The 25,721-nt window shown below is 47.6% G+C and overlaps 2 protein-coding genes across 5 annotated transcripts; one reads left to right on the top strand and one right to left on the bottom strand.

Annotated features, from left to right (window-relative positions):
- Positions 1-286: 286 nt before the first annotated feature.
- PHF24 (PHD finger protein 24) lies at positions 287-20,054 on the bottom strand. Of its 4 annotated transcripts, none has more exons than XM_059657226.1 (9): positions 19,828-20,050; positions 6,956-7,007; positions 6,626-6,844; positions 5,777-5,962; positions 3,729-3,807; positions 3,221-3,426; positions 2,714-2,874; positions 2,341-2,436; positions 287-2,015 (listed from the first exon to the last, which is right to left on the bottom strand). In XM_059657226.1, exons 2-9 carry the CDS (start codon positions 7,001-7,003, stop codon positions 1,919-1,921), a joined length of 1,092 nt encoding a protein of 363 aa, XP_059513209.1. In that variant the 5' UTR covers positions 7,004-7,007; positions 19,828-20,050; the 3' UTR covers positions 287-1,918. The 4 variants fall into 4 exon arrangements, with proteins under 4 accessions (XP_059513209.1, XP_059513208.1, XP_059513207.1 ...); XM_059657225.1 differs by lacking the exon at positions 19,828-20,050 and adding an exon at positions 19,208-19,367; XM_059657224.1 differs by having other exon boundaries at positions 6,626-7,007; positions 19,828-20,054.
- Positions 18,945-20,289, top strand: LOC132211699 (serine/arginine repetitive matrix protein 3-like). The gene is made up of 2 exons (XM_059656208.1): positions 18,945-19,618; positions 19,988-20,289. The coding sequence occupies exons 1-2, from the start codon at positions 18,945-18,947 to the stop codon at positions 20,124-20,126; spliced, it is 813 nt and encodes a 270-aa protein (XP_059512191.1). The 3' UTR covers positions 20,127-20,289.
- Positions 20,290-25,721: the final 5,432 nt, after the last annotated feature.

Raw genomic sequence — 25,721 nt, 5'->3', positions numbered from 1 at the left:
TGGGAGTCAACCAATCGATGGGTCTCTCTTACATCAATGTTTCTCTCCCCCCGCTCCCCCTTGTACTCTAAAAATAAATGGAAAAAATAACCTTGGGTGAGGATTAACAACAACAAAAATCAATATTAAAAAAGCTGTGGGTTTAGAATTTTCCAGGGTCATATACACGAACCCAGTCTCATCTTCTAGCTGTCTCATTTCAGTCCTAAATAATCCAATCTCAGAAGCTTCTCACCCTGCTTCCAGGTCAGGCAGTTTCTTCAGGAGACCATCCCATACTCCTCGTTGTGGCTCCCCTCTTTCCTCTATGCACCTCAACAATGAGCTGTATGCTGCTGCTTTTGTAAACACCTAATTTAGTACAAATCACTTGAGCAATGGAGATATGTTAGCTTCTGCATATAGAGCCAACCCCCTCTCAAATACCTCTTGGTAGTCAGATCTGGCTAAACCTGCCATTAGGTTGGAAACAGAAACCTGAACCCAAGGACCAGGGCTGACCCACAACAGGCACCGACTTGAGAACTTAGGAAGGATTGCTGGGCGTGGAGGCCAGGCTTGGTGGCCTTGTGGCAGCCCCTGCTTGTCCCCCAAGGTCTCCCATTCTAGGCCCAGGCCTTATCCCGGTGGAGAAGAACGTGTAGCAAACAGTGGGGAGAAGTAGCAACTCAGGCCGTACCTCAGTGATGGGGAGAAGAGAAAACTGAGTCCTTCTGTGAGGCTTTGCTGGAATTTTATCTGCTTAAGAGAGCTGGGATGCAGATCCTCGTCTTCGATCCAGCCTCTTACCCTCTTTGCCAGGGTGGTTGAAAGAAGTCCCTCCTCAGAGTTTCTGTGGAGCTGCTCTTTCTTGGTCTGCGGAAGAGGCTGGCTCTGTTCCCCACACAATGGCACACTTCTCTAGGTCTACAGTTGAGTTGAGCTGGAAGGACGGAAAAGCACGAGCCCTCGCCTCTTTTCTTCCATCCAGACCTTGTCCTCACCGGAGCTCAGGCTGCAGGTCTCCCTGGTGGCTGACTTGGGTGAAGCATGTACCACAGAGGGCGGTGACTCCTGCCATCATAACTATTCCATTCAGGCCCCGTGGGCTCTGGGCCATGAGCTCGCATCTGAAAAACAAGGGCCAGGATGGCTCACCCTGATTTTTGGCAGCTCTTCTAAAGACTTTTAAAGGACTCGAATGACCTGGCTGAGACGTTCCTAGACTTCTGGGTCCCTGGGAGGGACTGCCTCCCCCTTTTCTAATTAGGGCTCCACAGACTCGTTACCTTCTCTGTTACCAGGAATTGGAATTTAAGTACATCATGTGCTGAAGTGCAGTGGTGGTTTTTAACCATTTCCCACCCCAACACCCCTGAGGGACATAGCACACACCTACTAGAACAGTGGCTCAGCACAGGAGGGATTTTCAATGGGGGAAAGGGAACCTGTCAGCATCTCCAGGACAGCTCGTGGGTCTGATATGCCCCTTATTAAGAATCGCTTGGCCAGTGTCTTATCTAATGGAATTGGAACTGGCCAATAGAATGGGGTGAGTCAAGACCCCTCATCTATACCAGTGGCTTCACAAAGGAACTTTGGTCTTTTTAAACCAAAAAAACCAGGTCTCTGAAGGCATGGGCTGCAAGGGGTGAGTGTGCAGGCGTATACATGTGCAGTGGTGGGTCCCGTCTATCATGTGGAGGTGGGTGGGTGTGTCCGGGACTGGGTGCTGCCACAGCTCCCAGGGCGTCTCCCTGTGGCAGTGCGTTTACTGCCTCTGCTGTGAGGGGAATGGTGATTTCAGTGCCATAACTTGGTGAAAAACTGAGATGCTGGCAGTGCTCCATCCTCCTAAGCCTCAGTACCAGAGGTTGGTGGGGGAGAGGGAGAAGGGAAAAGGAGAGAACACCACTGTCCCAGAATTCTCTGCTCCATGCTATCCTGGGGGTTTCAGGTGAATGGCTGCGCTGTTTGGGCGGGCAGCCAAGATGTAGATGACATTCTCCCGCAGGAAGGTAGGCCAGTCCACAGATCTAGAATAGAATCAAAGGGCAGGTTTGTGAGGCTGTTGCAGAGCCTGGAGGCACATGAGACCTGATCCCAGTGTCAGTGCAGCTGGAGTTGGACAAAACTCCAGGAGCCCTGGATTGTGCCTGACATGGTTATGGCCAACTGTGCTTCCAAGCTGACAGACCAGCTGGCAGGCCCTCAGGATCTGTGGTCAAATGTGCACTCCTGGAGCCTGGTGTCTGAGGTGGGCACTTATTGTTTGGGGGTGACAATGGGCAATGCCCTCTCTTACTTGTGTGTATTGGGTGGTTGGGGGAGCACACAGCCAGTTGAGGAGATCCCACTCACCTGGATTCACGCTCTCTGGGCATCAGGGCCTTGTCCTGACTCTTGCTGCTGCTGCTGGCTGGGCTGCTGTCTGCTATGGGACCCACATGGCTGATGCTGTTGGGCATAAGGGCATTGGAGTGAAAAGGCTGGCCCCTCCCAAACTCTGGTGAACCCATGTGCACGTCTAGGCTTTCTGATAGGGGACAACAGTTTGGAGTAGAGACGGCCCCATGCCTTGGCCAGTAGGGGTCACTGTCCTCTGTCTAATGCACAGGAGGATCCTCTCCTGGTGTTGGCAGGAGAAGCAGGGAGGTACATTTCCTATTCGTGGCCACTTGGGTGGGAAAGGAGGAGGGTATGTGGCGGGGGCAGGGATTGGTAGGCAGCGGACCTGACACTGGAGGAAGGAGCCTCTGGGAGGAGTTTGTGGAACCAGGAGTGCCGTGCGCGGTGGCACTCTGCCTCACTGATGGTGCCCCCACTGCCCCACGCCAGGAAGGTGGCCCGGGCTCGCTCCCGCTCCTTGACTGTCAGAAGCCTTAACAGAGAGTTCTGAGGAAGAAGAGACAAGTTAAGATCTCGGAGGTAAAAATATTTTGTAAACTGTCAAGCCACAGAGAATTTTACCTCCATTACCACCTCTGCCACCTCCCTTTGCGGCAGCCCAGAGCCTTTCTGGTAACACCAGCATTCGCAGTGGGGTCCAGTGTAGATCAGTCTTCCTTGGGCAGTTTCCTCGGCCTAGGCACTGGGTCACCTGCCACTGGATGGCACCTGAGCCCTTTTCTGGTACTGGTCCCTACTCAGAGAGTACCCGGTGTTCCCCCAACCTGCCCAGCATGCTTCCAGGTGTCTGTCACCCAGTATCCCATAGACATTCACCTCAGCTGGCCCTTACCTGGGGACGCAATTGCTGCAGAAGCAGGAGGGACTCATGGGACAAGAAGTCAGGCCACTCTATGTGTCCTCGATGTTCAGGGTCCAGGGCTGCAAACTGGCGGGCTGCCTGCTCCTCTTGCTCCTCGCTTAAAGCCCTGTCACTGTCCCCCCGCTTTGCTGCTTGGTGGCGGTAGCGCAGGAAGTCCTCCCGCGTCAGAGAGCAATCTATGGGGAGGCACCGCATGCTAGCCATGCCCACTCCTTCCTCATCCGATGGGGCACCTCCATTCACCTCTAGGGTACCCTCCAGAGCCCCTATATCCACAGCTCTTGTAGAGTCTTTATCTCCCATCACTAGATGACTCAGGCTGTGGCTGGGTGTGGGTGCCCCTGCTGGCCAACAGCTTGGGAACAGGGACCTATTTACCCCTTAACCCCCAAATTCCACGATATTCCTTTCATCCTGGAAAGTATGATGGAGAAATCAGCCCAGCCCCTCTCCATCCAGCAGCACCATCCGGCCTTACCAGGGATGACTTTGCACTGCTGAAAGGTCTCTGTGAGGCTGTACATCTCCTCCTCGGTGAGCAGCAAGTTGAGATTGTTCTGAGAAAGAAGAAAAAGAAGAGCTGAGTCAGTGGCCACACAGGCCAGTAAGAAAGAAAGGCCAAAGAGCCAGAGGAATGGAAGCAGTATTTCCACTGGAAGGCAATTCTGAGGTCATGTAAACCTCGTCTCTCATTCACAGTCCAGGGGAAAGGGGAAAGGGCTTGCTTAGAGTTGCTCAACTGTGGGGCAGGGTCTTCCCCAGAACCAGGTATCCTGACTCCAGACCTGAGTCCCTTTTCCTAAAACAGTTATTTAAAGTTATTTTCTGAGGTACTCTGGAAGTGCCTTCGGAAGCTGCTGCAAGCGAGAAAGCGGACTAGAAAGTGGAGTTGTGAATCCCTGGCCCCATCCACCAGCGAAGCTCCATCTTTATCCATTTTAGGGAACTGGCTTCTGTGTTAGATGGTGCTCAAGAGTATTTTAGCTTAAAATAATTTTAACTGTAACTCTGCTCCTAATGGGCTGTATCACTCCAAAGTGGTTTTGAAAGAGATGCCATTATGACAAAGTTCCTAGAATCAAATGAGGTTTTTTTGTGTGGTGCCATAGAAGTTTTAATTCCAAAAGAGCACTGATGTGTTATTTTGTTAACATTCATTTACAGTATCACAGTCTTTAAAATATCAAAGATTCTTTCTAGTAAGTTATTTCCCTCCTCCCCTAAAATGCCAGCAAAGAATAGGAAGCAGACATTTCATGAATATTCATTTGTGCATTTCATAAAGAACTCAAACCATTCTTTCAGTAAACACTTACTGAGAACGTTGTATATGCTGGGCACAGTGGTGTGCAACGCTGTGAGATGTGCACTAAGGCTGGAGTGTAGCGTATGTGTGTGGGGAGAGCAGGAAGGAATGATAAAAGGGAGGGGAAGTAGGCAGAAGCCTGGCTATGATACCTCAAATACCCTTTATTGAACCCCTCAAATTGGGCCTTTATTCTGAGCGCAAAGGGGAGTCACTGAAGGGTTTTGAAGTGTGGAGTGCCACTGTGAAATTTCTGACTGCTGCGTGGAAATGGGTTAGAGGGGCAAAGCCTGGAGGCACGGAGAGCAGTTAGGTGGCTGTATAGAGTATAGACGAGCGGCTAAACCAAAGCATGAGAATGAAGAGAGTTGAGAGGTATTAGGAAGTTGGATCAATAGGACCTGTTGACCTACTAGATGTGAGGAATTAAAGAGAGAAATAAGTTGGGATTGGTAACTGGGAGGTAGGGTGAAGTGGTATTCACAGAGATAAGAAATGGAAGGAGAACAGGTTTTAGGAGAAAGATAAGTTCATTTGGGGGCATGTTGAATATGAAGTGCATGTAAAGCGTAGAGATGAATGTAAGTCCAAGAGACAGAGAAAATTTAGTTTTGGACACAGATTTGAGAATCATTAGTGTTTAGATAAGCGGTTCTCAACCTGTGGGTCGCGACCCTTTGGGGGTTGAACGACCCTTTCACAGGGGTCGCCTAAGACCATCGGAAAACACATATATAATTACATATTGTTTTTGTGATTAATCACTATGCTTTAATTATATTCAATTTGTAACAATGAAAATACATCCTGCATATCAGATATTTATATTACGATTCATATCAGTAGCAAAATTATAGTTATGAAGTAGCAACGAAAATAATTTTATGGTCGGGGGTCACCACAACATGAGGAACTGTATTAAAGGGTCGTGGCATTAGGAAGGTTGAGAACCACTGGTTTAGATGGTGGCTAGAGGAGGCCAGGGATGTTGTTAAAAATCCTACAATGCACACAGCTCCCACAACAAAGAATTACTGTGCCATAAATCTCAGCAGTACTGAAGTAGAGAAATCCTGTCCTAGCTCTAGGACCCTTACATCTACTATTGGAAAACTCGTTAGGTCACTGCCTAGAAACCGGTGTTCTAAGACTGAGCCTCCAGAAAAAGTGCCATGTCCTCTGAGGTGCAACAGCCCACGGCCCCTGCAGTCCAGGCTCACACAGTAGTGGCAGCTCCAGCCTGTTTCCGTGTGTGCCATCTCGGTCACCTCTGCTGCACTGTCTCCTTGGATGTAGCCCATGCGACGCAGGCAGCCATCATGAAAAACCCTGGTGCAGACCCTGCACGGGAAGAGGCTCTCGGCCGTCCAGACCTCACAGACATCACACATCTCATCACTGACGACCTGGGGAAAGATGGCAGGAATGAACGGGGATGTGCAGCAAGATCCTCCGGCCACCACGCACAGAGCTCCCCATATAGGGCTGAGTCTCCCTGGAGCAGCCGAGAGAAACAGCTCCAACTGGAGGCAGTGTTAAGGCAGTATTTCTCATCTTGTCTCTGGAAGACAAGAACCAGCAGGCTCTTCCAGCTGCTCAGGACTGTGTGACCATGTTTCTCAACAGGAATGCTACTACCATTTTTGGAAAGAATGATCTGTTGTGAGAGATTGTCCCAGGCATTGCCGGACACTTAGCATCCTGATTTTCTTGGCACCAAATACCAGTAGCAACTCCCACAGTTATCGTGACCTCCCCAACTCTCCCCGCCCCACTAATTTCCAAATGCTCCCTCCACGGGGTAGTACTATCCCTAAGGTGGGAAGGCTGGTGGAAGACCTGCCATGGTGTCATTCCTTGTCACCTTCTGCCTCAAGTCTTTCACTAAGACTAATCCAGAAGGTAACTAACAATTTTATTCTTGTGGAAGAAACTCAAAGATCGTTCTAGAGTGAACGCCATCTTTCTGGTTTTGAGTCTCACTTTAACCATACCCAGGCCTCCCTGTCCTGCTTCCTGATCCTCAGAAGGTCTAAAACTTGGTGAATCTTCCCTAACTGGACACTCACAGGCTCTCTGGGTTCCAAGCAGATATCTGGAGGCTTGTCATCGTCCAGCTTCCGGGTAGGGCGGGTGAAGGCAGGAGGGGTAAAACGATTGTTCCTGTCAAACTCCTCAGGTTCCACTCCGCGCCCGTCTCGGAGCCTCTCCCAGGCTGCACGGTTGATGCTGCTCTCTTCTTGGAGCACGGAGGTGCTTGCCTCTGCTTCCTTCTCCTCCTGCACCTCCTGGACAGAGCCCTCTACAGTGTCATGGTGGGACCCTGGAAGCTCACCTGTGCGTTGGTTGGAAGGCCTGTCCCGCAGCCCATCCTTGAAAGCAGACACGGCCAGGCTCACCTTCTGCACCTGCTCCACTGTCTGCCGCTTGGACATCAACACCCCCATGGCTCTGTGAGCAAAAAGCAGAGGGGCGCGGACTCAGCTAATGGCTGACCATGTTGAGCCAATCAGCTTCAAGCATTTACCTAAGTGGCAAATGTTATTAAATAGCTTCCCCCCCCCCCCTCTCTTAGAGAGTGGAAGGGAGGGAAGGAGAGAAACATTGATGTGAGAGAGACATATCAATTTGTTGCCTCCTGCACGTGCCCAGACTGGGTGGGATTAGACTTGCAACCCAGGTACGTGCCCTTGACCAGGAATTGAACCTGTGACCCTTAGTATGTGAACTGATGTTCTAACCACTGTGTAACACAGGCCAGTGCAGTTTCTTTCTTTTTTTTCTAACTTGGTAGTGGTGGGGTGGAAAGAGCAATTGTTAAGGAGTCAGAAGACCTTGGTTCTACTTCTGACTGGTCTTGTGACTTGTTTTTTTCCCCCATCTATGAAATGAGGCTCTTGGCTCACTGTACTTCATAGGGCTGTCATGAAGATAACATTAGTTCATGGGCTTACCTGTGCTTAGTAGACTGGGAAGCACGATGGTATTTCTATCATCCTTCCTGTCCCAAAGCCAATTAGGTTCAGGGACCCCAGGCCTCCACTCCTTTGAGGTAGTTGGAGATCTCAGAGCCCAAGTCTCTCTTCTGCCCCACAAGATGACCCAAGGCTTAATGTAAGACTACAGCAACATATTTCAGCCTTCTGATTTAAGGGAAGCTCCTCCAGTAAGAGCTGTGCACAACCCACCCAGGGATAATCCACATCAAATGCCTACTTTTTGAGTCAGAGTGAATGAACTCCTATTTCCAGAGGATTCCTGAATAGGTAGTCAGGAAACGCTACCATGTGGTCAAAGTCACAAACTCTCCTTTGCCCCCTAATTAATAGCTGTGCCTCTTTAGGGGTCTGTTTATCTCTTAGTCCATCCAACAACTGGCCCATGACAAACTCTAAGGTGCTTCTCATATTTGTGAGGCTTTATTCATGTCACTCCCACATTTTTCTGCTTTGATTTTTCTGAACCTTTCAAGAAAGGTCCATATCCTTTACAGGTTAAAAAGTAACGTCATCCCTGCTCTTCCTCTGCAGAACATGGCATTGGAAATTGAGGGCACATTGCAAAGCTGTTTGCTATTTCCCAGCCTGAGGGGCCTTAGTGGATTCAGCTGGGGGGGGGTGGGGATGCTTGTTCTACGTAAAGTGGAGCAGAGTCCATTTTAGCCTTGCTCTCTATCCATTATAATCAAGGCTTATTGAACAGTACTTTGTGCAAGGCACTAACCACTCATCACAGGAAACAGAAGGCAGGAGAAGTCTTACCACTCAAGCTACTTAATATCAAAACTCAAAGAAGAAGAAGACAAAGTGCTGAAGTGCTTAAACGAAGTGAGACCACACTACTGGGAGTCAGTGTGGATCCTGAAGGATGGGTCAGAAGTTACCCTCTGTTTGTTTGTGGGAAAGGTGACAGAGGGTAGGAGAAAAGGTTAGGGCCAATTAGAAGGCTATTATAATAGTCCAGGCCAGATGTAGAGGGTTTAAACGGAAATGATGGCAGCAGGAATGATGATGACTAAGTGTATTTGATAGCATGTAAATAGAATTGGAGAAACTTAGGAATAAAATAATTGATTGGTCAAGGGTAAAGAGAGAGAGGGTAGTTTTATATTTACTTTCCAGCTTTATTGAGATATAAGTGACATATAACATTGTATAAATTTAAGGTGTACAATGTGATGATTTGATACACACACACAGACACTCACACACACACACACTCACACACACACACTAGGGGCCCAGTGCACGAATTCATGCACCTTGAAAGGAACTGTGGGCCACAAGGCTGCGGTGGGCACAGGGGCGGGTCTCGGCCCATCCTCCAAGCCCTTGCCCAGCCCCTCCTGCTATGGCCCCTGGTCCCCTGTATGCCAGCAGCCTTGCTCCCGCCTCTGCTCCCATGCGCTGACAGCGCAGGCTGCTCGCACCGATGAAGGCGCAGAGTGATTGGGGCCAACGCCAGGAGCGGGTGTGAGCGGGCCGGCGCTATCAGTGGGTGCAAGTGGCCGCTGCTGCCCTGATCGCCCTTCAGGAGCAGGGGGAGGTGGAGAAGCCTTCAGGGACGATCAGGGCTGGCAGCCGCTGCTCGCACCCGCTGATGGCGCCCAGTGAGCAGGGCAGGCGCTGGGCATCAGCAGCCGGTGCGTGTGGGGCCAGCACTGCAAGCACCAAGCGGGACCATGGCGTGTGGGAGCAAAGAATTTTCAGTAACCACTAGAGGCTCACCCCGATGACAGCGACCGGCGCCCCGCCTTGGTCTGGTGCCCTCGCTCACCTGCTCCACCATCCCGCCGTGGCCAGCGCCCGCCATGTTTTGTGCACACCCCCTGGTGGTCAGCACACATCATAGCTACCAGTTGTTTGGTTGTTTCACCATTCGGTCTATTAGCATATTAGCCTTTTAATATATAGGATTGTGAAGTTTTACTATAATAATGTTACTTAGCACATCTTTTACCTCACATAATTATTATATTGTTGTTATGGTGAGAACATTAAAGTTGAACTCTTATTGCAACTTTCAAGTATATAATACAACATCGTTAACTAAAGTCATCATGCTGTACCTTAGATCCTGGAACTTACTCATCTTGTAACTGAATGTTTCTACCCTTTAGCCAGCATCTCCCCATTTCTCCGATCCTCCAGTGTCTGGTAACCATCTGTTTCTATGAGTTCAATGTCTTTTGATTCCACATATAAGTGAGTCTATACAGTATTTCATTCAGTCTTTCTCTGTCTAACTTATTTTTTAAAATAATTTTTATTGAATTTATTGGGGTGACCTTGGTTAATAAAATTATATAGGTTTCAAGTGTACAATTCTTTAAAAATGTGACCTAATGAGGGTATCCAGCCAGGCTGGGGTTGGGGGTTGGGGTGGAGAGGAAGGCACATGTGTATGTTAGAGCTTTTGTGGAGGCTATGGACCTCGGGGATTCTTGAAGAGGAAGGGCCTATGTTCCCCTCACAAGCACAGCTGTGCTCTATAGTTAGGTGGGAAAGCAAGTCCCAGTAGGCAGTGAGAAGAGCAGGAACAGGCACGCCACACCAAGAGGGACAATGCAAAATGACAGGCACCTTCACTGCAGACCTTCCTCATGATCAATTACTATTTCCAAGGCCACAATATTTTCCTCAGAAACCTTTTGTGGCATGTTTTTCAAAATATTTAACTGTGACCCATAGTAAGAAATGTAGTTTATGATGTGACCCTGTACACACATAGTTATAAACACATGTTCATAGATCTGAAACTGAACCCAAACTTTTGTGAAACAATCCTACTTTTACTATACGTGCTGTTCTCTGAGATTTTCTATCTCCTCTATTCTATTTCATTAAAATAACCCTGATAGTGACTCTCTAAAATGATTTCATGACTTGCGAATGGGTCTGGACCTGCAATTTGAAAAAACACAGCCTTAGGATCATTTTACATTTTTGATTAGAGAACTACACTTTTTGTTGTTGTTAATCCTCATCCGAGGCTACTTTTTCCATTGTTTTTAGAGAGAGTAAAAGGGAGGGAGAGAGGGAGGGAGGGAGGGAGAGAGAGACAGAGAGAGAGACAGAGAGAGAGAGAGAGAGAATGTGAGGGAGGCACACTGATTGGTTGCCTCCCACACGTGCCCCAGCTGGGGTCCAGGATCAAACCTGCAACCCAGGTACATGCCCTTGGCCAGGAATTGAACCCGCAGCCCTGTGGTCCGCGGGCCGATGCTCCAACTGCTGAGAGACGCCAGCCAGGGCTACACATTTGTCTTTTGATTTAAAGATGGTTACCTATAAAAGACAAGGACAACCTTGTGGGGTATAAGGTAACTTTCCCCTTGGCTAAAGTGATAGAAGAACAGAATTCTCAAGCTTGTCTTAAGAATCTATGTGGTTGGGAGGTCTAGCAGAGGTGAACAGCTACTAATATTACTCTTTGAAGAAAACCCTACTCTATGAAAGGCTGATCTTCTGCCCTTTAGACATATTTAAAATAATGTTTATTAGGGAATTGTTTACAGTTATTTAAAGGTGGAAACAACCTCAACAGGAATGCAGTCTAGAGCAATGATTTTTTTTTTTTTTAGTGGTTTGGAAAATAATATTTTTATTTTATTTTATTGCTTAAAGTATTACAAAGGGTATTACATATGTATCCATTTTATCCCCCCGCCCTAGACAGTCCCCTAGCCTCCCCTATCCCCCAGTGTCTTATGTCCATTGGTTATGCTTATATGCATGCATACAAGTCCTTTAGTTGGTCTCTTACCCCCCTACCTCCTGCCCCCCAACCCTCCCCGGCCTTCCCGCTGCAATTTGACAATCTGTTTGAGGCAGCTCTGCCTCTGTATCTATTATTGTTCAAAAGTTTATAATGGTCTCTATTGTCCATGAATGAGTGAGATCATGTGGTATTTTTCCTTTATTGACTGGCTTATTTCACTTAGCATAATGTAGAGCAATGATTCTTAAGTGGTGAACTGGGCAGGTGGGAGGTGTCTATAAGAAACTCCCGGTGCCCTGGCCAGTGGGACTCAGCTGGTTGAGCATCCTCCTGTGAACTGAAAGGTTGCTGGTTTGATTCCTGGTCAGGGCACATGCCCAGGTTGCAGGTTCGGTCCCTGGTTGTGGCAGGGAACTGATCTATGTTTCTCTCTCTCTCTCTCTCTCTCTCTCTCTCTCTCTCTCTCTCTCTCTCTCTCCCCCCTCCCTTCATCTCTCTAAAATCAATAAAAACATTAAAAAAAATAAAGAAACTGCCAGAGGAGGGGGATAAATGAGTGAATTGAAAAGCACATCAATTATAATATTTGTCTTGAAAACAAATATTAAAAGCCATTACCCCCCTTCTTTTGAAACATGCTCTATAATACAGCAGATATTTACAGTATCTTCTTGGCTGTTGGGGATATATAGAAGGTACTAGCTCCCTAAATAGTTTGGGAAGCCCCTGCCAGAAGTTGTATCAGAAGTTTAGGGAGCAGTCATCACATTTATATTTATCAGCATGAAGACATGGGTTGGAAAAAAAAGTTCAAAAACACTTATTTGGAGACCTGGAATAACCATATACAATTCACTTTTCCAAGACTGATTCATTGGAGGAAAATCAATGGTATGCTTTTGGTTCTTACTGGCTTTTTCAGATAATATGTAATAAGAGTTCTGAACAAAGACCAGCCAATTAGGAGGGTTACTCTGAAAGTGAACTGACTCATTAATAGCGTATCAGCAAACTAACCACAGATATCCCCCAACGCAATGTGATCTTGCTACAATCACTATTCTCTGCCAGGATAATGCAAATCACTATTAAGCAATCTCAGTTGTTTATCATGATACTGCAATGAGGTTGGGTTTGTCCTTAAGGTAATTTCAATGAAGACTGAAGATGACATCCACCAGCAAAACTAACATAAACACAAATAAAAAAGGACTTTCCAGTCCTGACCACAGGATCTTGGAGTACTGCTCTTCATTTTACCTGAGATGGTTCGATTTTCTAGGCCCGTAATGCAGACAATACAGAGCAGAACCATTAAAAAGAAACCATCAAAATCCAAACAAGATACCAAGTCATTTGAATGGACATGGCTTTAATTTTGATATAAATTGTGAGGACACAACAAAATTAGGCTTCAAAACTGAGGCTATAATCCTTAATGCTTAACAGAGAGGCTCAAACCTGCATACAAAAGACACCTTGACTAACAGCAAAAATGTGCTGAAATATTCACGATGTGTACCATCAGTGTTTGAGAAACTGACAACATCAGGTCTAATTTCCAGAGGAACAAGTGGTAGTGATTAGCGGTGGTAAAAAATGCCTGGTGAGAAAACCCTGGCCTCCCCTGTGCTGGGAGAAATCCTAGGAAGAAGAGAGAGTTAAAAGGAAATCAAGTTACAAAGGTCCCATAAATTATACCTAATGATTACTTGTTTGGCTGGTGGGTATAATTGGGGCTTTCTGCCTCCCTAACAAGGATGAAAGGGATAAAAAGACATTGTCCTCAGAATGCTCTGACTGCCAGAGAATTTGTGGCATCTAGGGAAGGCTTGGAAAAACCCCCAGGGGGCAGGAGCAGGTGGTGTGAATGGCAGAAGGATAAGAAGGCAGAAGGTAGAATAATAGGGCTGTCTGATCTGGAGGAAATGAAAACAGATGACAACCAGAATCTTTCTTCGGGTAAGAGAAGTCTGTGTAGATGTATTTGTCAGGCAGTGAGGCATATGTGTGCAGCTTGGCATGTGTGCGTGAGACACGCCCATTCTCCGCAGAGCCCGTGCGTACACCGGCAGTGGGATTATTTATGAGGGCACCGTGGAGGGGATAGGAGGAGGAGGGCCGGTCCGCAGCCAGAGCCGGTAGAGAAATAGGAAAGCCATAAAGACGCATAGCTGTGAGGAGGCTGGGCACAGCCTTCCTACTGGGCAGGAGTCTCCACGCTTGGCACGCGGCTTGCTGGCTCGCTCGCTTTCAGCTGATTCTTGATATGGGAATGGCAGCTGTCTGGAAAAGGCTCAAAAGCAACTAAAAGTGATTGCCTGGATGGTTATGAGGGCTTCCCTAGGCAGGAGCAAGACAAAGAAAACCTCTGAGTTGAGGGACAGGAAAACCAACCGAGTGGGTTGAGCAGGTGGGAAAAGGAATCCTAGTTTTTCACTGAGACCAAGAGGGAGAAAAATCTAGATGGTTCCCCTGCTTTCCAGGGAGTGGGTGTTCTAGAAATCTTTGTTGGAGTAAATGTTGCAGAGATGACCGGGCAACGTAAGCTTATTGGAGATCATGGTATTAGCCGCCCTTTTCTTCCTCAGCGTTGGCCAGAGAGACTGATCTGGCAAAATTTTCAAAACTCGGTTCTAGAAACTGCACAGTCACCAGCTCATCTCATCACCAGGGGACCAGAGGTGAACCACCCTAACTAGTGAGTCAGGGCTACTGGGGATGAGAACAGGTAACCATACAATAGTTATGGGTAATTTCTTCGACAAATTCCAGAATTTTGGGATTCAGTCAGTGTCTACAACCACAATGCTAAGAAAAGAGACTCATATTACCAAACGGAATGGTCCCCGGCCCTGTGGCCTGGTCCACAAAGGCAGCTGCCCAAGAGCGTGTGCCGGAGCCCTCGGCTTGGTGTGGGCTGGGTTTTGGCTGGCGACACCTAGCACCACAGCATCTGCACATAAGGCGAAAGCTTCAAGGTATCTGACAGCTGGCTCCAGGGAGCATGTGCCTGAAAGACAGCCTCAGGGAAAGCCACGTACCTCACACAGGAGACGACCAGCCACAAGGATACTGAAATACAAGCAGAACCTGGGCCTAAAAATGCAGAACGCACAGGCCAGGCTTTAAACTCACTGTGGACATTAACATCTCCCTTGAGACCTTAAACAAAAACCACCAGAAAGAGTCCCTTACCTTTTGCTGGTCTTTGAGGAAATTCAAGCCCCAAATGGTCTGGCTGTTCTCCAGTGACGAGGTGTGGCTTTAGGAATCCGGTGCCTCAGGACAGTGCTCCTGCTCTACTCAGCCATGTTGTTGCTTGGCAGGAGCCTACGGACGTTCAGTTTTCATGTTTTACAGACCCTAACGGGGTCTACCTGGAACCTCCCTCCCTTCGCCGATGCTCAGCCAGCACAGCGGCACCGGCTTCCGTCAGCCCAGGAAGGCACACTCATTCCAGCTGCACAGGGCTCTTGAGGGGTCTCCAAAGAGAAGGGCTGAAGAATGAGCAAAGCTGTCTTCCTGCGCTCAGCTCAAGAGAATGAGATGTGAGGGCGGGCCTGTTGTTGTCTAATATTTTCTGAAAGCCCACACGGCTCTAATATGCATGAGGACAAAATTACGGCATGATCTTTAGCCTCAGGGGGCCAGGGATGAGTCTTCATGAAAAGCTACAGTGCTAGCTTCCCACAGAAGCAGAGCAGCAGTTAAGGAACAGCACACCGTCAGCGATTGGCTGGTGTGATCGCACTTAGCCAGCAGGGCTTTTCAGTAAGACGGAGAGGCACTCCTCGTTCTCTGCGCTGGGGCCCTGAAACACCTATTCAGCCCCATTTAATGCCCTTATGACACCATAATGATCACAACCTGCTTGTTTGTGGAGTCTACAAATATTTGATGAATGCAGCCTACTATGTGCCAGGCACAAATCAAGCACTGAACTGTTGGTAGAATGACAAATGGAACCTCACTCAGCCTGAGAGTGCAGTGTATGTGTGTGTGTAGGGGGCATAAGTATGGGATTTAAAAAAAAGAGGTGTTGCTTGAGCTAAATTTTGAAATATGAGTAGGAGTTACCCCAGTGGATAAGGGAGAAAAAAAGCATTCCAGGAAGAGGTAAAAGCACATGCCAAGGCATGGAGCTATATGGGGACTCCCATCACGGCTCAGATGGTATGAAGCCAGCTGGGTGCTGAATCGTAATAGGCGAGGAAACTTGTGTTCACATAAGGAACAGCCTAAAGAAATGGTTTGAGATAGTAGGCTTAAAAGTATTTGTTTAAAAGAGTATATAAATGTCGATTTTCAGGGAGAAAAGAAACCCCAGGTAATTGGATTTTCTGAGGTCAGGAAGCAGGATAGCTCTGATAAGTCCCAGGGCTGACCACCCAGCAGCCTAAGAGCTGGTAAGAGGTGACTGTAGTGAATCATTGGGGCTTTTCCTTTCCCTCTGGGAGACCCATAAGCCTGATTAGAAGGAAAAAAAGAAAAAGAAAAAAAAGAAAAAGAAAAGGGAAAGCAAGCAAGCCAGTCAGCCTACACCCTGTTGTTTTAGTGAGAAAACCCCAGTGAGATGAAACATTTCTCAAACCAGAGGTTATGTATATAAAAGGGCTTTGTAAATGGTAACATGTTATTCAAATATAAGGTACTGTCATATTATCATAAGAAGTCAAGAGTGTGAACGGTTTACTCAAGGTAGGTGGGTAGGGCAATGGCAGGGGGGCTAAGAATGAGCTGCCAGAGGAGGCATAGAATGGTTGCATTTCAGTGATGCTTGGGAAAAGGCATACGCCACACTGACTCCTGTGGATACTCTGCGAAGCTGTAATTTCCCCCTTACTTTCCTTACTCTTTATAGTAAATGATTAAAGAAATGCAGACTGAGTCTATGAGAACTCCTCAAGGGCAAGGAACTCTCATTATTACCTAGCATAGTGCCTGGTAAGTAGTGCACTTAGTAAACATGTGGTTCTCTGAGGGGATTGCTGGAAGGGAAGGAGGATGGAAGGAGGGGTTATAATGGAAAAAATAATCATGTCTCCAGCTGGACACTGATGGTCTTGGTTTCTTGGTCCAAAGCTGGGAAATAATTCCTGTCAGCACTGGTCATTAAGATTGAGGGGTGGAGTGGATAACGATGTCCCATCAGCAATGAATAAATCAATCTGGGAAGTGAGGGTAGCAGAAACCAAGAGCACTACTGGAGAAAAGCATGTGGGACTGGGAGATCATAGATTCTGTAGCTATGAGAAAGGAAACGATTTGCATAAATATGATTCCCTTAGGAACGGGTATGCTGAGGGGGAATACAGGGCGTAGGGGAAATGGACTAGGGAAGGTCCTACTATTCATGTTTGAGGAAAAGGAAGCACTGTCAAAAAGATGGCAAATGTGGGAGGAAGAAAATCATAAGAATGTGGTCAGAGAAGATTTGGGAGATTAAAGACTGTCCAGGACATTGGTATACACCTGAGTGAGATTGGTTGGGCCATTCTCTCCCCTTGTCTTTCCCTTTGTAAAGATCATTTTTTTTGTTTTTGTTTTTCTTTGAGAAGATTAAGGCACCTGGTTGCATCCTTCACACCCACTCTGGAATGGTTTGGTTTGCAAGCTCATGTTGTGATTAGGGGACAGTTAGACCGTATGCTTAGGAGGTGATATCCAAGGTCCAGTATTTGGGGAGCATCTGGAGCCATCCGGCAAATTTCCCAGGGTGATGAGTGGGGGCGATGCCAAGAGCCCTCAATGAAAAGACCAGTTTAGGAATCAAACTCAAACGACTAATCTCCGAATTGGAGCAAAGATCATATTTGCAGGTTTGCTTCTTCTGATTTCCTTAAAAAAGACATATCCCTGTTTATTTTGGTGTCTTACACGGATGAGAGGGGTTCGAACTGAAAGGGGATTATAAACAGCTCTGCAGTGGGGAGGCGCTAAGATAAACCTTTGTCCGATGACTCCACGGAGCTGTGCAGGAGGGGCCACACCCAGGCTTCAGGCGGCCATCAAGTTAAAAAAGAAAAGCTAACAATGGGCAAAACAGGTTGTCCTGTGTTCTCACAGGCCTGATCTCTCTTCTCAGTATGTGTAACCCCAGCCCGAGGAAGCCACTTCTATTAAAGGAAGATGTCAGTAGGTTGGGGTGAGTGGAAGGAGAGAGGAAGGGGAACAGAAAAGCTCTCTCGGAATGGCTCTGTGGAGAATTCCATTGCTTAGCTTCCGCACAACTCCATTTTTTCTTTTTTTTTTTTTTTGGCCAAGAAACTAGTCTATCCTTGATTCCCAAATTCACACCTTAGGATTCAGGTGGAATGAAAGCATGACCACAGCTGAGGGGGCAAGATGAGGGTGCATTACCATGTCAGATGCAGACCCTTTGCAGTCCCCCAGACAACGTTAAGCGTCCTTGGTTCTGCACCGTCCCCACCTCCTCCTCCTCATGCTGAGAAACTATGGGGCACAAGTGTCCTGAGTGGTACCTGATGACCAGTGTCTGCTGGCGCATGCAGTTAGATGGCCACCGGACAGTGGGCCATGCTTCCTAAAATGATCCTGTCTCCCCTTCTCTCCCTCCAGGATTCTGTAGCCGGGAGGGTTGTCTCAGGACACTCCGTCCTCTGAAGGGTTCCCCTAGCTCCGAGGAGCAAGTCCTGTCAGAGACCACACCCAGAGGCCTCTTCCAAACCCAATCAAGCCCAGAGCCAGCCAGAGGCATCCTCACAGTGAGGTTGCCAGTGGAGGAAGCCACACCCTGAAACCTGGAGATTCAGTGCGAATCGGTTCCCGCAGCAGTCTCACCCTCAGTGAAAATCTCCATCATCATCACACTTCCTGAGCACACACGACGGCAGAGCCCCATGCGTGGTGCCTTAATGCAACTTGTTTAAAAACATACGTTCTGGTTTCTGCCTCTCCCGGTCACTTTTCCCCCCAACTAAACTAAACACACAACAACAACAACAACAACAACAGACCACACAGATTTCATGATTCCAAGCTTCGTAACCGTGGGCAAATTGCTAAACCTCCCTGAGTCTAAAGAGCCTAATGTTTAACAGGAGATAATTTCAAGGCTGCTGTAAGGATTATATAAGGTGCTAAACATCCCTGTGTAGGACTGGCACCCAGGTGCTCAGGAATCCTCCCTCTCCTTCCTTCCCTCCTTCAAAGGCCTTTCCTGCCAGGACCTGCCAGATTCGGCTGTTGCACCTGAGTTTACTTCTCCCTCATGGTCAACGCCGGGGATGCAGATCTCCTGCCTTTGCTTCAGAGGCCGCACTGGTCCTTCCCGTCCCGGAGCCTTGAGCTCTCACAGAAGTTCCTGCCTCCACTGAAATCCAGCTTGCAGCCAGCTGGGCTACCACCAAGAGCAAACATCCTAATGAGGGGCAATGGACAGAGGCAGCAGCCCCACAAGGTCCCCACCTCGGGGCCACACCGGAGGGACACAAGTTAGGGCACATGGCGTCCGAAGGGCGGTCAAGGCCCAAGTCCTCCGGGCATATGGGCAGTTCCTCCTGGCCGGGATCCCACAGCAGGACCCCCTCCTCCCAGGCAGAGGTTCCTTCCGGACCGGCCCCCCTGGAAGTACTGGTCCTCTGTGGGGTCCACCCCCCACCGCGCAGGCTCCGGAGGCTCTGGGAGGGTCTCCCCTGTTCCCAGATGATCTTCCACTGGGGCAACTCCAGAGACGACCCACGCCCTCCCGCAGTCACACAGCCGCTCTCTGGGGACGATGCCACGGGCCTCCGCATGGCAGCCAGCGCAGAGCGGCCCTGGGAGTCTCCATTCACACCGGGGACGCTCCCAAAGGGTGGAGGCAGCAGAAGTCAGGTCCACCCACCCACACAGGGACCCCTGCGGGGCGGCCTCCGCACTGCACCCCAGAGTCCCCCAGGGTCCCCGCCGCCCCCGACCCCGCTTACCCGGACTGTCAGGGTGCGGGACGCGGTCCGGGGTGGCGGACTACACCGCTGGCCCCGCGTCACCCATGGCCGCTGGGGAGCCGGCGTGCGGGCTGCTGGGTGCTGGGGCCGAGCCGGGAGCCGCGGCGCGGGCGGAGCGCAGGCTGAGGCGGCGGCGGTGCGCGCTCGGAGCACACCCACCCTCCCCGCCCTCCGCCCCGCGCGCCTGCGGGACTGCGGCGCGTGCGCCCGCCGAGACCACCGCGGGGCCGGGGGTGCGCCCGCCCCGCCCCCTGCCTCCGGGCTCGGCCCTCGCGGCTCAGCGGCGACCTGGCACCGGGGTGCGGCGCTGGGGGACCGTGGAAAGGCGCCCCCGGCCAGCGCCCGGCTCTGCGGCGCGGGGACTGCGCCAGCGCGGCCGCCCGCGGCAAGGTCAGTGGCCTCCGGGAGGAGGCGCCCCGGGAGGGTCCCGGCCGGGCCGAGGCTGCTGTCAGCGCCCGCCCGCCCGCCGGCGCTCGTGGGGCCCGCACCTGGCTAGGGAAGTGGGAGTGACGCACCCCGCATCCCCTGTCTGGGCGCCACCTCCCCTACCAAGTTGCTCACTCGGGCATCCCGGCCTGCCACCCTGGCGGGGCACTCACCTTCGCAGGACGCCCCTACGAAGGTCCAAATGAGCTGTGACAGAATGCTGGGCTGGCCCGGCCCCGCTCTTCCCGGGGCGTTTTCTTAAATTATGGGCCTTTCGTTTCCAAGGGCAGAGCCGTACTGTCTGTAATGTATGTAACCCACTTTTTGCTGCAGCAACCTCTTCCCTCAGACTATCTGCACAGCCAGCTCGTCGGGAGGCCAGCAGTTCGGGAATGCATGCAACATGCCCTCCCTACCCCAAACTACATGCTCTGACGAGGGCGAGAAAAAAGATCAGGTCATAGAGCCCTAGCCACTAGTCCTAAAGAAATAACTGAAGATACTTAAATAATAGGACAAGAACCCTTTTGTTTAAATTAATTGCATTTACATTTTATACAGACTTTCATTTCTTGTGCATTCAGTTTCTATATCTCAAATACAATTCACATCATCATGTTTTTGAACATCTGGTATTTGTTACACCCTGTTCTAGAGGATAAAAAAAGAGCCCGCTTTGTCCTTAACAACATGGAACTTACCAATGAGGGATATAAGGTAAATATGGTGCTACATATTGCTATCACTTTTTTCTTTCTTTTTTAAAAAAATATATTTTTATTGATTTCAGAGAGGAAGGGAGAGGGAGAGAGAGACAGAAGCATCAGTGATGAGAGAGAATCATTGATTGGCTGCCTCCTGCACGCCCCCTACTGGGGATGAGCCCACAGCCTGGGCATGTGCCCTTGACTGGAATTGAACCTGGGACCCTTCAGTTCGCAGGCTGTCACTCTATCCACTGATCCAAACCAGCTAGGGCTCTTTCTTTCTTTATTAAATACTAGAGGCTCTGTGCACGAATTGGTGCAGGAGGTGGGGGCTTTGGGCGGTTGGCCGGCTGGCCCAGCTCCTGGTGGAACTCCCCATCAAGGGGACAATTTACATATTAGCCTTTTATTATATAGGAATAAATATAATATTTATATTTATTTTTAGAAAGAGAGGAAGGGAGAGGGAGAGAGATAGGAAAAAAACATCCATGTGAGAGGGAAACGTCAATTGGTTGCCTCCTGCATGCACCCGGATTGGGATTGAACCTGCAACCTGGGTATGTGCCCGGACCAGGAATCAAACCCATGACACTTAGGTACACGGGCTGCTTCTACAACTGAGCCACGCCAGCTAGTGTTTGCTATCATTTTTAAACAAAGTGCCAGGTACTAGCCTAGACACTTTAAATATATTAGCCATTAATTTTCACACCATATCTTGGAGGGTATGTACTGTTAGTTTCTACATTTTGCTGGTGATGAAAATGAGGCACAGGAGGAACAACTTGCCTGAGGTTACATAGCTACCATGTGGTGGCGGTGAGATTGAAATACAGGTATTCTGACTTCAGACTACAAGTTCTCAACCGTTTTACTGCACTACCGCTGTGAGAGGAAAGGCTGCTAACCATTAATATATGGAGTTCTAAAATTAGAACATATTTCTCAGGAACCACTAACACTCCCCCCCCCCTTTTTTTTTGCTTGTGAAAGTAACACAAAAGAGCAGACAGCTTTCCATATAGCCTGGCCGACTCTGACACTCTTTAGAATTATATCACACCAACAATTTTCACAGAGAGGATTCTCTGGACTGTTTTCAGTGAGTGTTTGATTTCTAGGCTGTGGGTTAGGCTTATATGGAAGACAAAGGTGTAATAATATCACCGTAGAAATCTCTGCTGGTTAACTTATTTCTTCATTCAAAAAAATGTGTATTGTACACCTCTAGTATGCCAGGCGCTGTGCTGAGAACTAGAAGAGTCAGACACAGTGCTTTCCCTCAAGGGACCGTAATCTCACAGAGGAAACAAGCCTTGACAGAGAATCTAATGCAAAACAGAAAATGAGTTGTGTTCAACGGAGGCATGCACTGCAGTGGGAGTCCCAAGGAGGAGAGAGACAGATTACTTCACGGAAGGAGGTGTGTGGGTTAAAATGCATAATTATTACTTAACTTTTGTTGATATTAAAGTATTACAAACAGTGTAAAATTTATTAAATTCCTTTTTTAAAAGATTCCATGCAAAGTTCTCATATTCAGAAAAGACAGCTTGTTACTATAAAGATTGTTCAGAGTATGGAGAGGTTAATAAGCACAAATTGTTGTCGTTGTTAATCCTCATTTGAGGATATTTTTTCCATTGATATTTATTTTTATTTTATTTTATTTTTTATTAAATCTTTATTGTTCAGATTATTACATTTGTTCCTCTTTTTTCCCCCCCATAACTCCCCTCCTCCCAGTTCCCACCCCACCCTCACTCCCCACCCACTGTCCTCATCCATAGGTGCACGATTTTTGTCCAGTCTCTTCCCGAATCCCCCCCCCTCCCCCCCCCAAGAATAGTCAGTCCATTCCCTTTCTATGTCTCTGATTCTATTATAATCACCAGTTCATTCTGTTCATCAGATTATTTATTCACTTGATTCTTAGATTCACTTGTTGATAGATGCATATTTGTTGTTCATAATTTGTATCTTTACCTTTTTCTTCTTCCTCTTCTTAAAGGATACCTTTCAGCATTTCACATAATACTGGTTTGGTGGTGATGAACTCCTTTAGCTTTTCCTTATCTGTGAAGCTCTTTATCTGACCTTCAATTCTGAATGATAGCTTTGCTGGATAAAGTAATCTTGGTTGTAGGTTCTTGGCATTCATCACTTTAAATATTTCTTGCCACTCCCTTCTGGCCTGCAAAGTTTCTGTTGAGAAATCAGCTGACAGTCGTATGGATATTCCCTTGTAGGTAACTGAGTTTCTTTCTCTTGCTGCTTTTAAGATTCTCACTTTGTCTTTTGCTCTTGGCATTTTAATTATGATGTGTCTTGATGTGGTCCTCTTTGGATTCCTTTTGTTTGGGGTTCTCTGGGCTTCCTGGACTTATAAGTCTATTTCTTTGACCAGGTAGGGGAAGTTTTCTGTCATTATTTCTTCAAATAGGTTTTCAATATCTTGCTCTCTCTCATCTTCTGGCACCCCTATAATTCGGATGTTGGTACGCTTGAAGCTGTCCCAGAGGCTCTTTACACTATCTTCGTATTTTCGGATTCTTTTTTCATTTTGCTTTTCTAGTTGGGTGTTTTTTGCTCCTTTGCATTTCAAATCTTTAACTTGATTCTTGTGCTCCTCTGGTCTGCTGTTGGGAGTCTGTATAATATTCTTTATTTCAGTCAGTGTATGCTTAATTTCTAGTTGGTCCTTTATCACAACATCGAGGGTCTCATTAGATTTCTCGAGGATCTCACTATTTTTATCGGCGGTCTCACCAGTCTTTTCGAGGGCCTTACTAAATTTATCGGTGGCTTGAGAGACCTTAAAAGTGTGGTTTTGAGCTCTATATCCAGCATTTTGCCTCCCTCCATTTCTGTCCTGTTCCTTTGTCTCTGCATTTTTTATGCTTTCTTGGTGCACCCCCTAGTGGTCTTTGTGCGCAGTCTTGTTGTAGTTAAGCCTTGATTGTTGTAGGTAACACTGGGGGGGATTTGACCTCCAGGCCAACTGGCTGTGAGAATCAGCTGTGTCTGCAGTGGGAGAACTTCTGTCCTCTAGGGAGGTGCTAATCTAGCCTTTGCCTGAGGCTAACCAGCAAATGCCTCTGTGCAGGGCTTGGGCAGGGCGGGTCCCAGGGGATCAACAGGGCTGGCCAAGCGAGCAGTTATGGCTGCTCTCAGTCCTGTCCCCAGAGGCTCTGCCTCTCAGTGTCCCAGTAATCCCTGCAAGCCCTTCGGAGAGAAAGCTGCCCTCGAGTTCCGACCGATGCCAGACAGTCCCGCTTCTTCTGTTTGAGTCTGGGTCCCCAGAGACTCGCCCGGAACTGGAGCCCAGAGCCTGAGACTCCCTCCCGATTGAAAACGACAACCACGCCCTCAGCCGCCAGCTCGCTCCGCACCTTAGTATTTTACTTCCGTACTGCACCTCCTCTGAGTCTCGGTATGCTTTTCTCTTTCCTTCTAGTTGTAGAATTTCCCCTCAGCCAGCTTTTCTGTGGTTCTGGGTGATGTCCGTTCTGTCTTTTAGTTGTATTTTTGAAGTGGTTGTGCGAGGCAGCATTCTCCGGTGTTTACCTATGCCGCAGTCTTGGTTTTTTTTTTTCTCCATTGATTTTTAGAAAGAGTGGAAGGGAGGGGAGCAGGGAAGGAAGGGGAGAGAGAGATAGAGATAGAGATAGGGAGAGAGAGAGAGAGAGAGAGAGAGAGAGAGAGAGAGAGAGAGATGTGAGAGACATATTGATTGGTTGCCTCCCTCTGCATGCACCCTGACCAGTGACCAGGGCCAGGGATCAAATCTGCAACCCAGTTACATGCTCTTGACTGGGAATCTAACTCTAGACTCTCTGGTGCTCAGGCCACCGCTCTAACCACTGAGCATGCCAGCCTGGACAAACACTCAGTTTTTTAACATTAAGTATATTAGCTATAGGTTTTCCAGAGACCTTCTTTATCTGTTTAAGGGAGCCTCTAGTCTAGTAGCTGAAGAAGGCCTCCGGCCAATAGCTAGCAAGAATGCAGGGCTTCAGTCTCACAGCCACAGGAAATGAGTTCTGCCAATAATCTGAGTGACCTGGTAAGTGTGTTCTTCCTCAGTGATGATTAGGTTCCTATTGCTGCTGTAACAAACTTACACCAACATCATGGTTTAAAAAAACACAAATTTATCTCATAATTCTGAAGACCAGAAGTCCACAATGAGTCTTACAGGGCTAATGTCAAGATATCAGCTGGGCTGTATTCCTTCTTGAGGTTCTGGGGAAGAATCATATCTTTGACTTTGCTAGCTTCTAGAAGCCACCATGTTCTTGGCTTGTGGCCCTTCCTCTGTGCTCAAAGCTAGCAATGGCTAATCAAGTCTTTCTTACATCAAATAACTCTACCTTTTTCTTCCATTGTCACATCTCGTCTGACTCACCTACCTGCTTCTGTCTCTTATAAGAACCCTTGAGAGTACATTGGGACTACTCAGATAACGCAGGATAATATCCCCATTTTAAGATCCTTATTTTTTAAAAATTTTATTCAGGTATAATTGAGAAACAACATTATGTTAGTTTCAGGTATAAAACATAATAATTTGATATTTGTATATATTCCAAAATGATCACCACAATAAATTTAGTTAACATTCATTACCATACATAGTTTTTTTTGTTGTTATGAGAACTTTTAAGATGAACTCTCTAGCAACTTTTAATTATGCAATACAGTATCATTAACTATAGTCACCATGCTGTACATTATGTCCTCATGACTTATTTATTTTATAACTAGAAGTTTGCATGTAAGTGTCTTATTTCACTTAGCATAATGACCTTAAGGTCTATCCATGTTGTTGCCAGTGGCACGATTTCATTTTTTTATGGCTAAATTTATATATTTTCTATATCTATTAATCTGCCAATGGACTCTAAGGTTATTTCCACATTTGACTATTGTAAATAATGCTGCAATAAGCATGGGGGTGAATATATCTTTTTGAGTTAGTACTTTTATTTTCTTCAGATAAATGCCCAGAAGTGCATTACTGGGTCCTGTTATAGTTTAATTTTTAATTTTTTGAGGACCCTCCATACCATTTTCCACAGTGGCTTCACCAATATGCATTCCCAGCATCAGTGCACAAGGGTTCCTTTTTTCCACATCATTGCCAGCACTTGATTTTGTTGTTTAATTCTTTTTATATTTGGTTGGATTCAGTTTCCTATTATCTTGTTGAGGATTTTTGTCTTTATATTCGTGGGGGATATTGGTTTATGTTTTTTTTTCTTTTGCTACCTTTGTCTGTATCCCAATAATACTGACTTGATAGAATGAGTTGGGAAGTGATTCTTCCTCTGCTATTTTCTGGAAAGTTTGTGAAA

Source organism: Myotis daubentonii, chromosome 11 (genome assembly GCF_963259705.1).
Source record: "Myotis daubentonii chromosome 11, mMyoDau2.1, whole genome shotgun sequence".
Lineage (NCBI taxonomy): Eukaryota > Metazoa > Chordata > Mammalia > Chiroptera > Vespertilionidae > Myotis > Myotis daubentonii.
The sequence above is the reverse complement of the archived record's forward strand: the minus strand, read 5'-3'. Positions and strand labels throughout refer to the sequence as shown.

Bases quoted from the DNA above. Each gene is read 5' to 3' on its own strand.
- PHF24 (XM_059657224.1), bottom strand. From the start codon at position 7,003: ATGGGGGTGTTGATGTCCAAGCGGCAGACAGTGGAGCAGGTGCAGAAG. The intron at 3,808-5,776 runs GTGAGCCTGGAC...CTTCTTTCTCAG, and splicing joins GCTGGAGCTGCCACTACTGT to AACAATCTCAACTTGCTGCT. The intron at 2,437-2,713 runs GTCCGCTGCCTA...TATGCCCAACAG, and splicing joins GCTCCTTCCTCCAGTGTCAG to CATCAGCCATGTGGGTCCCA.
- LOC132211699 (XM_059656208.1), top strand. From the start codon at position 18,945: ATGATCTTCCACTGGGGCAACTCCAGAGACGACCCACGCCCTCCCGCA. The intron at 19,619-19,987 runs GTCAGTGGCCTC...TTTTTGCTGCAG, and splicing joins GCGCGGCCGCCCGCGGCAAG to CAACCTCTTCCCTCAGACTA.